Source organism: Vombatus ursinus, unplaced genomic scaffold (assembly GCF_900497805.2).
Source record: "Vombatus ursinus unplaced genomic scaffold, bare-nosed wombat genome assembly UNPS02009835.1, whole genome shotgun sequence".
In the NCBI taxonomy this organism is placed as follows: Eukaryota; Metazoa; Chordata; class Mammalia; order Diprotodontia; family Vombatidae; genus Vombatus; species Vombatus ursinus.
In genome coordinates, this window is record NW_020949613.1 from 18,211,581 (window position 1) to 18,224,678 (window position 13,098).

Consider the following 13,098-nt stretch of genomic DNA (forward strand, 5'->3'; position numbering starts at 1 on the left):
GCTCAGCTTTCTCACTTTTAAAATGAGAGACTTAGACTAAATGTACTAGAAAGTCCTTTTCAACTCCAAATCTGTGTATTCTGATACTTTTTACCATCTTTGGTCCATTACAACTAAATAAGTCATTTTAGTTTTCTGGATCTGAATTAATAGAGATCTTAATTAGCCATAGATTAATCTACCTTGACCCTTAAGACTACCAAATTGGCCGATTAATTGTCTTGCGATCTAATCATATAGAAACCACTGTAGGGATTGTTGCATTGGTAGTTAAATGTTCACCTTTGTTTGAGCGTATCCACACAGTTTTGAAAATGTCTGCCTCTGAAGAATTCTTTGCAGACTATTCTGGGGACATGCTTGTGGCCACTGAACTGTGGCGAAGCCAGCCCAATCATCTGGGCTGTTTTCATAATCAAAATGAATCATCACAACTGAATCAATCATACACTTACTTATTCACATCAATCATTAAGACAGATGACAGGAATGGATTGGACAGGCTGACCGTGGTCTCCATATTTTTATCATCAAAGCTTAAGGATGAATAAAAACACACAGCCACCTCTCCCTGGTTAGGACCAAAATAAATCAGTCTGCCTAGGGTTCATAAAATGGGAAAATAAGGAAGTGAAATCATTTAATTGCAATTACGTAAGCCCTTAAATGTCACTTGCTTTAGTGTTGTTCTTGCTTTTATTTAGAGATAGGTTTTATAGTACCTTTTATCCCAATGGACCAAGTTGCTTTTTACAAGATAATTACCCTTCTATGATCTAATATAAGGTAAATTACAGTTACGTGGGTTACATTTCACCCACTATGAAAGCAAAATGCCTCTAAAGAGTAGTTTTGCAACTAATTAGCAATCTACAGAATAAAAAGATGATAATTTCACATACTATTTTAACATAAGAGAGGGCAGTGTGGCATAGAGAATGACCTGAAAGTCAGGAAGACCTGGGATCAAATTCTTCTTTACTCATACTATCTGCGTGACTGTTAGCATGTCAATTAACCTTTTGGTGACCAAGGCAATTCCCTAAAATGATAGCTTAAAAGCAGGTGCTGATCTGCATTGGTAGAGGAAATTCCTCTATAGGGGTTCCCAACACAGGTTTGGTCAAAAACAGTTGTGTGTGTGTGTGTGTGTGTGTGTGTGTGTGTGTGTGTGTGTGTGTATGTGTGTGCATGTGTTATATAGATCTCTATTTCTTTTTCAAAAAAAAAAGAATCTTGAGGTTGACAATTACAGAAAAAGCATTTCTCTTCTCTTCTCTCAGGATTTCTCTTTTATTCTCTGGACCATAGAATCATAATATATTATGTTATGGAAATGCTTGATTTATTTCATAAAGTAAAAAAAAAATTTTTTTCAAATTTGGAGATGGCCAGTCAACCTCCTCTTTGGATACCCTCTACACCCCTTGCCAGCAGGAAGCAGTTTCAGAACCCAAGACTTTTGCCCCTTACCCCAAAAAATTTGGGTCCCATTTGTTTGATGGGGGGGAATGATGAGGATGGGAGCTAGACCCCAAAAAGGAAAAACCCTGGATTTCCCACCTCGCCAAATTTCTGGCATTTGCCTGAGGCTATAATTCCATAAATTAGCCTTTCATTGTGGCTACACCCAATTCTCTGTTACCCTTAACCTAGCCTAGACCCTGGCCATTTCCCACACTTAATCCTAGCTAGGCTCCATTGTCCAGGTCCCAGGAGTTCGGTTCACCCCAGCTTACTGGCCACTCCCATCCAGATCCTCCTTAGACTCCTCCTCCGCTCACCCCAAACTATTTGGCCACTGCTAGATCCCTCCCACAGTCTTTCTGTATAAAAGGTCCATCTTGTCTCCATTAAGGTGCTTCGATTCTTAAAATCTAGCCACTGCTCAGATTCTTAAAATCTAGCCAACAGCTCACAGGTGCTCAGACTCCTTAAAAGTCTGCCCAATATGACAGATGTTCTAATAAACCTTGACAGGCTGAAAAAAAAAATTTAGGGATATAATGGACCTTAGAGGCCACTGAGTGCAATACCTTCATTTCACAGATAAAGGAACTGAAGATCAGAGAGGTTAAGTGACTTGTTCCAAACCCCACAGATAGTGAGTTTCTGAGACAGGTTTTGAACTTAGGAATTATCAACTCCAAGTCCAATATCCTACCTCTGACATCACTCTGGTAATGTTTGTATCATTCTTATCCATAGTAGCATATTTTTGGGAGCTAGATGTATAGTGGGTAGAATACCAAGGCCTGGAGTCAGGAAGATCTGAGTTCAAATATGAACTCAGGTACTTACTAGCTGTGCGACCCTGGGCAAGTCATTTAACCTCTATTTGCCTTAGTCTACCGGAGAAGGAAATGGCAAATCACTTCAGTATCTTTGTCAAGAAAACCCCACGGACAGTATGGTCCATGGGGTCATGAAGAGTAGGACATGACTCAACTGTTACTCCGGAACCAGTGCTCTTTCCCTTGTGCAATATTGTCTCCCCCGTACCATCTTTGAACTCAGTATGGTCAAAGAAGATTGCTAGATTTGCAATCAGAGAACCTGTGTTTGAGTTCCTATGTTTGCGTGACCTTGAGAAAGCCTCTTATCATCTCTAGGTCTCAGCCTCTTCATCTGTAAAATGAGAAGATTGGACTAGATGACTTCTAAGGTCCTTTCCAGCTCTAAATCTATGACCCTTAACTGGCAACCACCTCTAATGACTGACCTTGATTTTTGATGTGTCTTTACTTAACATGTGCTGTCTGCACAAAAGTTATCTCGTTGTTGTTGTTGTTGTTGTAGTAGTTCTTTTTACTGGAAACTCAGTAGTGAAGTGAATAGCTCCCTGGGCATGGAGTCAGGAAGATCTGAGTTCAAATCCCACCTCAGACACTTACCTGCTGTGTAGCCCTGGGCAAGTCATTTAACCACTGTCTGACTCAGTTTCCTGAGCTATAAAGCAGAGATAATAATAGCAACTACCTCCGAGGATTGTTGTGGGGATCAAATGAGATAATATTTGTAAAGCAGTTAGCACAGTGCCTGGCACATAGATACAAATACTTGTATCTTTTTTTTCCTTCCTACTTGAAAATCATGTATATATTTAGGACTGAATGTCCTCATAAAAAATGCACAGGAATAAGTTTCAGCTACACATAATTTACCACATTAGTTTCCAGTGCTCTTGTATTTAGATGGCTCAGGGCTCCATACAGGCAAGTAAACTTTTCTTTTGTAATTTCATGTACTTTATTTGAAACAAAGAACATGTCCTAACAGTGTCGTAAGAACTAATGACAATCCTGCTTTATCTCACATTTCAGAAGCTATGAAGCACATCGTAAAGCAATGATCATAATGCTTAAAATATACTTACTTGCAAAAACATTTTTTGTTAGAAGTTTGTTTTAGGTATTAGATGTGCTATAACATTCCTGACAAGAGAGTATAAGTCATGTCTTAAAGGAAAACTTCCTTTTTCCATTACATTGAGAAGTTAAGAATATGCTTCTACTTCTTTTCTGAAGCCAGATGTGTTCAGGTGTAATTAATCCTCACTATTAACACTCCTAAACATCTGCAGTTATTTGTTAAACACTTCAAAACTCTGCTCCGTCCCAGTTAACTCACAGTAATGTTTCAGTTGAGTGTTTATATGTCCTTGTTCCATGCTGAGATTTACCTTTTCCTGAATAGTGATTAGCTTTTCCTGAGAAAGATAGTTGTATCTGGGTATACTGTGCTCTGAAATCTAAATTGGTTGAACTAGCTTGGATTATTTATTGCAGACGTTTAATGAGATCAAATATATGATTTCCTCTTCCCTTATACAAAACCACAAGATTCTTATGAATTCCATTTTCTGTCAACTTTTGCAATGTTTGCACACAGTAGATGCTTAATGTTTATTGAATCAATTATTAGAGATGTTGACAGAAATGGATAAGCATAGTCCTTTGTCAACTCACCATCAAATATCTAATGGATGCCTGTCATTTTTAATGAATACTTTGAACCATACAAAGATTAGTAAGACTCCAACTGAGTTTCTTCCCTCAAACTACTTGCCACCCAGTTAAGAATCAAGATTATCAGTAGTAGCAATAGTAGTAGTAGTAGCAGCGGCAGTAGTAGTAGTAGTGATTGGGTGCTTGGGTGCATGTGCTTGTACTTGGACCCCAATTTCTCCCTAGTCTCAGAAACAGTCTCTGACAATTTCTCCACAGCCCAAGGACACTGTGCCTAGCAATTACCCATGAGTGGGCCCCAGCAAGACCCTTATCTCTCTCCCTGGTTCAGCTACACAAAGCTGGGCAAGAGAGTGCTGCGCTGTTCAGGCCCCAGCCCTAGGATCATGTCTCTGGAAGCCTCCCGATTCCTTAGTAACCTCCTGTCTTGTGAGAAAACTTTCCCTTGTTGCACAGCATTCTCTAATCAGGACAGAGAGAGGGGGGTGTCTTGTCTGGCCCAAGGAGTTTTGTTCCTGGCTGGCCCAAGGACTTTTCCTCTTGCCAGATTCCCAAGATCCATGCCTCTGACATCTCCCTCCCTGTTTGGTATGTTCCCTATACTTTCCTATCCATAGCTCCCAAAACCACCTGTGATACAGTTTAGGAGTTCAGGGGTTCTGGGACGCCAAAATCACAACCCGTAGGTCCTGCCCAAAAGAATTCGATCCAAGCCTTCTTTCAGCCAAAGACAAGGTTTATTAGAACACCTGTCATATTGGGCAGACTCTTTAAGGACTCTGAACATTAGTAAGCTATTGACTAGATTATAAGAATCTGACCAGTGGCTAGATTTTAAGAATCAGAGCAGTAGCTAGATTATAAGAATCCTAGCATCTTATTGGAGACAAGAGGACCTTATATACAGAAAGACTGTGGGAGGGATCTAGGAGTGGCCAAGTAGTCCATGAGGTAATAGAAATACCAAGGGTGGGAAGTGGCCTGGGGCCATAGGGAGGCAAGACGATGGAGGGGAGGATTATAGCCTCAGGTGAATGCCAGAGATCTGGCCTTGTGGGAAAGTCCAGGGTTTTTTCCTTTCTGGGGCCCAGATCCCAACTCCATCACCTGGACTTGTAGATTACCTGATCAGTATGCCTGGCATTCCTTTCCCATGCCCTTTTCCATATAAACCCTAGCTCCATCCTCAGTCTCTCACAGGTTCCTTAAGAATCCTTGCCTGCTGAAAAGCGTAACAATAAACATGTTGCAAACTTGACTTAAAGAATGCTTGAGTCTGTGAATTCATTCCAGAGGACCCTGTCCTGTATTCCAATCTTTGAGGGATCTCAACCTGTCAGACCGCAACAGTAGTAGTAGTAGTAGTAGCAATGATAACTCATTTATATGGTATTTTAACTACTTTTCTCTCAACAACCTCATTATTATGGCAATGCAAGTATTATCTCCTTTTTATGAGGAAACTGAATCTTAGGAAAAGAAAGTGACTTTCCCAAGGTGATAGAATTACTGGGTTTTGGAAATGAGACTCCAACCTAGGATCTCCTATCTCCAGATCTAGGGCTCTTTTGATTACCAAAAACAGCCTCTCAGAAACACATGAAAAACTAAGTAACAGTCAAACATAACAATCCAAGTCAGCAGAGGAAAAAGTGACAAAGCAGTTGATGATCAGTAGCCAGGTGAATTCACTGATGATATACTTCAGAACAAAGAGAAATTACTACATTCCAGTGAACTGAGAAAGCTTAGACTTTTCTAATTTGTAAAATTCAAGCCTGAATTTAAAAATAAAAATTACTGCATGTAGTCCAGGAAACTCCTCCACCTGCTGTCCTGATGCTGCTCTCCTATTTGCCCCTTCCACGCTCTTTGAGCTGAAAATGAAAGGGGAAGTATTATTATGAATTCCCTCTGACCTTTCCAGATATAGGACATTGAGTTATTTACTGAGTTACATGAAAAGGGACTCCATTTTTTGAGTATGGGAGTACATGGAACCAAACAAAGGTGCTCTTGATAAATAACGTAAAGGTGAGACAACTGGAGGACAGAACATGCTCACATTTAAGTCAATTGAGGATACATACAAAATAAATATACAGCAATTAGGGGTATTAATAACTAGGGGAATCAGAAAAGGTAATGGATTTGGGGATTTGAACTGAGTGAGTGATTCTAAGAGGCAGAGAACTAAGGAATAAGACAAAGAAGTGGAAGATATAACATTTTCTATGAGGAACAGAAAGTAGGCCAGTTTATCTGGAATGTAGGAAGTGTAAGGGGAGCAATTTGCAATCAGTCTGGGAAGAAAGCCTGGAGCCATATTGTGAAGGGCTTTAAATACCAAGCGGAGGAGTTTGGATTTTCTCCTAGTTGAAGTAAGTCACTAAAGCTTCTTGAGCAAAGGCGTGACTTGGTCAAAGGAGAGCAGGCATGTATCACGTTGGCAGCAGGGTAGGATTTTGATTAAAGGGGAAGAGACTGTAGTTAGGGAGACCAGTTAGGAAGTTATTAATAGCTAAGGGCTTGGAGTTAGGAAGATTTGCATTCAAATTCAGCCTCAGATACTAGCTGTGTGACCCTGGGCAAGTCACTTAAACTCTGTTTGCCTCAGTTCCTCATCTGTAAAATAGATACACACGGAGAAGGAAATGGCAAACCACTCCAGCATCTTTGCCAAGAAAACCCCATGGTGTCCATTGTCACATGGTGATATGTCCACAATGACACCATTGTCACATAGAGTTGGACACAACTGAACAACAAAATAGCTAATGAGAGAAGAAATGGCAGCTTGGACTAGTGTGATTTTGGTGTGAATAGAGAGGAGGATATGAGAGATTTCAGAGGGTGATAACTGACAAGACTTGTCAACTGATTTGATAGAGGGGTGGGGGAGACAGAGTAAAGTGGGGAGGCTGACACCTAGGTTTCAGACCTAGGAGACTAGGAGATTGGTGTTACCCTCGACAGAAATAGAGAAGTTTAGAGGAGGAGTATTTTTAGAGGGAAAGATAATGAGCTCTATTGCAGAAAGACATTTACATGGTTTCTCCCTTATTAGAAGGTGAGCTCCTTGAGAGCAAAAACAGTTTTTGCCTTTCTCTGTGCTTAGCACAGAGCCTGGCCCAGAGTAAGCACTTCATAAATGTTTGTGGACTGACTGTCCTTCTGGAATAAAAGAAGAAATTTAAAGACAGTAAATTCAAACTGGGGGCACTGAAGCTTAACTGTAGCTGTAGTTCTTGAACTCCAGTTGGTAAATAGTGTCTTTTGCTTCCTGTACTCACAGAAGGGATCAATGGCTTGGATAATCCAAAGCATACTTCCTTGATTTTGAAATTCAGAATGATCTTTCTGCCACAAGTTGACCTTCCCAATCACACAGATATTGAAATGATTTAACATTTCTCTAAACATACACCAACTGACAGTTGAGAAATGAAGTCCTAAAGTATGTAGGAGATCAAAAGGAGCAATCCTGGGATTAAAATTTTTCCTTGGACAATTCATACAGATCCTCACAGGATAATCAAGACAACTATATTTCCTGTAAATTTGTCCTACGGCTCCCAGATGGATACTGGGCTAGGGAGGTAGAAAGGTGGTAGGACATTTATGGATGTTTTAAGAAGTAAAGGGGTTTGGGGGGGGTGAATGCATTTTTTTACATAGCAGATTTAATATTTAAATATTTCCTTTTAGCACAGAGGGTTGACTGAATATAGCTTATCATTAATTTCACTCCTATGGTGAGCATTCTGTGCCTGCGTATTTTAGATAAATCATGTTTAACAACATTGAGAGAAATGTCAGTATTTGGAATATCATCCTGGATGTTCCTCATCAGTTTGACTTTTCATGAAGTGATAATAGTTTTCTTCAGAATATGAAAAAAGACTCTAACTGAGGGTCAAGATTATGTTAGTTTTGAGGAAAATAATACAGCACCTTGTTATCATTCTGTAATTTCATACTTGATAAAAATCGATTCTGACGATTGCTTTCTCATGATTACATATTAGGAACTTGTCACCCCTCACAAACTGAAAATAGGCCTAATTAATTAGCTTTCTTCGGTAATTTTGTATCTGACAATGTGGTTCAGGTGTATCAGGATTTTTGTTGTTATTGTTGGTATAAACCAAACTCATCTTCTGTTTTTTTTTAATTTTATTTTTACAATTCTAGGGTTTATTTTACTAAATACACTAAAACTAAATACAACTAAAGCCTCCAAATATCTCTATGAATTTAATTAAAAATATTTGTTAAGCACCTACTACAAGCTAGGTACTATGAAAGGCATTGGTGATATAAAGAGATAATTAGAATAGTCCCTGCCTTTGAGAGAGAGAGAGAGAGAGAGAGAGAGAGAGAGAATAATTGGGGGCATCAGAAAGGTTCTTATATAGGAGTTGTGCTTTAAAGGTAAAGCTAGGATTCGTATGAGGAGGGAGTCATTAGGAGTTGTACTACAGATATGGGGAACTACATGAACAGAGACGTGTACTTTGGAGATGAATTACCATGTACCAGGAACCAATAATAGGCCAGTTTAACTAGAATGGATACTATATAAAGGGTAGTAATATGAAATGTTTGGAAAGGTAGGTTGGAGTCAGAGTGTGAAGATAAAATGCCAGGCTGATGATTTTTAATTTTATCCTGGGATAATAGGGATCCACTGGAAATTTTTGAGAAGGGTCAGATTTGTGTTTTTGGAATAGCAATCAACAGCTGTATAAAGGATGAATTAAAAAGAGAAAAGACTGGAGGAAAAAAACAAATTTCTAAAAATGGAGAAAAAGAAAAGAAAAATACTAGAAGTAGGGAGAATAGGTGGTAGTTGAAATTGTCAAGGCAAAAAGTGATAAAGGTCTGAATTAGGATGAAGACAGAGTGAAAAGAGAGGAGACAGATGCATGAACTATTGTGGAAGTAATTTTAAAAATATTTGACAACTGACTGGATATAAGGGTTGAAGGAGAAAGAAGAGTAACAGATTGCAGACCTTGATTACTGGAAGGATAGTTGTGCCCTGTATTGGAGAAATTTTGAGTTGTAATGGTTTGGGAAGAAAATATTCCATTTTGTGTTTAAGAAACCAAGGAGGCATCCAGATAAAATGGAACAAGAGCTTAGCAGGAAAGATGAAGGCTGGTTATTGTAGATTTGAGAATCATTTGCCTTGACATAATAAATGAACCTATTCTGTGAAATCATTCAAATTGTAAATTCTATTTTATGTATCTTAGATTACTATTCTAACCATTTATAAAATGTATAAAATTTGTTTTTAAAAAGAAAAACAAGGAATACCTATATCATCATATTGCTAGTCCCTCTGCAAACACTTCTAATGACATTGTTTTAAACTCACATTCAGACTGAAGTACACAAAGGTTAAGTGATTAGCTCAGGTTCTGAGGAAGGATTCAAACTCTCATCTTCATGACCACAAAGCCAGCAACTTCGTCCATTCTGCCACCTAGTTTACATCATATAACATTTGAATTTTAGTTGTAACCTTCTTGAGGATAGGGTTTCTCTTTCTCTCTTTTTAAAAATTTGTATATTTCTAATGCTTAGAATAGTAACTGACAGGTAATTAATAAAAGTTTGCTGAGTTCAGTTAAATTCTAATCTTCAAAAAGGAAGAAAATTTATATTCAGAATAGTCGTATATGTGTAAAATCATGATACTGTATTACAAGAAATGAATCCCATTAAATTTCTTAAATCTCATTAATTTATTTCAAATTAGTGAACATGAGAAATGAAACTGAACTGAGCCCTGTTTATATATATATATATATATTATATATATATATACATATAAAATTGGATATTAAAATGAATCTAAAGTTTTCCTTGATATAACTGAATCCTCGTGTGGTCACTCTCCTTACATAAATCATTATTTTTACATTTTTTTGGTATTTTATATTTGGTTTTTATTTTCAGTTTCACATTTGCTTGCTCCCCCCCTCCTCTCCCCTACTCATTGAAAAGGCAAGAAATAGTATACCCATTATACACATGATGTCATCTTGCATAAATCCTTGAGAGATAACAATACCAATGTCCTGATCCTGAGCCCGAAATGTGGTATGAGTTGAGTTATGAGTGGCTGCTTCACTTGCATATTTACTACTGGCTAGAAACTAGCATCTGGGGTTCTGTCTTTAAGAGCAAAAAACATGTCTTCTATTCTGGGAGTTACTAATGACTTAGGTTATAATTTTTGTCTCAGTTTCTTATCAGAAAAAAAAAAAAAGGATTACTCTGCCTTACCACAGAATTGTGGGGATTTGTTAGGTAATGTCATTGCTAAGCTTCACATTTCCCAGCAGTAGGGTACTACTCTTGCAATAGCAGTAAAAGTTACAAAAATAATCATAACCTTTGTCCAAATAATTCCATTGTTGGAAATGTGCCTTAAAAGTGTTACTTGAAATGAACAATAACAAAAAGAGCTATATCTTCAAAGATTTTCGTAACAGCATTATATGTATTTGCAAAGGACTTGGAATAGCCTAAATGTTCAACAAGAAGGAAATGGTTGAATAAATTGTGGGACATAAAACAACAAGGCAATTTAGATTAACAACTACAAGGTGTGTGTATGTGTGTATATATATATATATATGTATGTGTATATATGTATATATATGTATATATGTATACATGTATATATACACACACATACATATGTATTATGTATGTATATGTATGTTTATACATATACATATTATATATGTATAGATATATATATATAAAATCTGGAAATTATTTGATGAAATAATTCCAAATATAACCAACTGAATCAGAAGTATAGGATGCACTAGAACCATTACCATGTAAGGGGAAAAGTGAAGAAGAAATGGACAAGCAAAATAGCCTGATGAGGACTTAGATGGAGTGACTAAAAAAAAAACTTTATTATTTACTTTAGGCATTGCAATTTATTAAAGTAAACAAGCAAGTTTAGTTTATTGTATTGTATTGATTATAATTAAATATTGGAAAGGCCCTACCTCTAATACATACTGGCTATGTGACCGTAAGTAAGTCACTTAATTCCTTGTTCCTCACATGAAATTCAAATAGAAATGATCCCTACAAGGCTGCATATTGACTTAAAAAATAAACAAATTAACATTATCTGTGTGTTGTATGGGGGTGTTTGAAGAGGAATAGTACCTCTGGTGTGAGGGCTCATCACTTCTTTTCAGGGCTGCTCATTCACGCTTGGTGTCTGTCTGGTACTCAACTTTCATTTGTGGCTCCAAGAAACTGTAGCATACACAGAAGCCACACCTTGGTAAACCATTGGCACCAATGGGCCTCAAACCCATTGGTGAGTTAGGGTGGGGTGTCTCACCCAAGTATGTGAAGACTTCTCCCCATGGAATTGGTAGATTAAAACAATTTGTTCCAATGGCCTTGAAAGTGGCTGAAGCAGGTGCCATGGAGAGCTTTAAGCTTAGTCAGACATTGAAGACACCGAGGTGATCCACTGCATCCCAGACCATTGCATTTTGTCTTAACTTTTGTTGTGCCAATGGACTTCAATGTTTATGGAAGAGAGAAATGAGAATGATGACTTTGTGTAAATCTGCTTCACTTAAATCCAATTCATTCATGAGTCAAGACATCACCCTGTGATGTCATTGGTCCTCTTTGAAAATGAAGGACAAATAACAATTGTATTTTCATTTATTTTGTTAAACATTCCTCAATTGCATTTTAATCTGATTCTGGTTAACTGAGGCTGTTGGGCTGCCACCTCTAAGGTCTAAACAAATCTCTAAGACTGTAAGTTGCAAAGACATTATTATCAACCTGCACTAGTAGAATGAGGTTCCTCATTAGTAGTCCACTATACCAGTGAAATTACAGGTTTAGTCCCTATCCTAAAAAAAAAAATTATCATAAGTACTTTTGAATATGAAACAAAATGCTAAAATATTACAAACAAATGCATTTATGAAGCCAAAATGAAGACCATTTTCTCTTAGAAAAATTTTCAACCCAAATTCTATTTACCACCTGTTTCTTAATGGCAAAAATAGGATGGATTACGCATCTTGTTGCTGGTGTCCATTGCCATTTATGTCATTTCTGGGTAATGTAGCCCTGATTAGAAGCAAGTCTACATTGGGAGTGAACATTTGGTCCTGACATCTGGCTCTGGGACTTAGTTATTTTGCTCTAGACTTTGTTACAAGTGTAAGATGTTCCAGGCAAGGCAATTCATCATTATTAATGTATTACACAGTCTAACCTCTGAGGAGCTCATCCCTTTAAAAACTTTAAATTGTCAAATAAGTATTCATTTCCACAATATCTTTAGAAGGCAGGCAAACTCCAAAAAACACACTAACAATTATTTCTTTTTTCCCTTGCAGGGTTCCTTAGGACTAGAAGGTCCCCAAGGTCCACCTGGGAAAGAAGGTCAAAGGGTAAGTAAACTTTGAACAACTGGCAGGCATTAACTAAGCTCAGTCATTCTGTGTCTCTGAACACCAATAAAAATAAAATTCAAAGATGGCAGCTGGGTATGAGGTGAATGTTAACTAATAGTACTTTGAAATTTGAGGTTTGTCTTCATTAGACTGAGGTTTCCCGGTTTGGAAAATCCTATGTGTTTTAGAGCCTGGCACCATAGATGCAGGGGACATTGGATAAAATTAATCAGGTGTGCAATTTAATCTAGAGTACTGAAGTAGCTAATATTGAGTATTGGCTTTTTGAAATAGGTCAATGAGGGTCTTGGTGAACTACCTTCCCATTCAGTATGTCTGTATAATCTGTACATTGTTTTTTCATTCCTTAACAAAATGCAATTTTCTTTACACAAGGGAAACATCTTAGTTCTTCCCCTTGCATTTATTACATTTGAGTCAAAATTACTATTAGAATATTTTCTTCATTCAACTATTATTTTGTGACCAGATAACTTTCTCTTTGCAAGTCGATTTTTTAATTTAAAATATCTTTCTAGAGTCACATAATCAGAATTGGAAGGGACCTTAGAGATCAAATTTAACCTTTCCAACCTATACAGAAATCTTTTCTACAGCATCCCACAGGTTCAGATTGTAATGCATGCACATCCTGT

General features: G+C 37.5%; 1 protein-coding gene across 1 annotated transcript in view; it reads left to right on the plus strand.

The window, feature by feature from the left end:
- Nucleotides 1–13,098, plus strand: part of COL19A1 (collagen type XIX alpha 1 chain) — a 394,072-nt gene that overhangs the window by 173,852 nt on the left and 207,122 nt on the right. Inside the window, exon 14 of the mRNA XM_027852948.1 lies at nucleotides 12,386–12,439. Coding sequence (XP_027708749.1) covers nucleotides 12,386–12,439 — 54 coding nt within the window. The remainder of the gene's footprint in view (nucleotides 1–12,385; nucleotides 12,440–13,098) is intronic.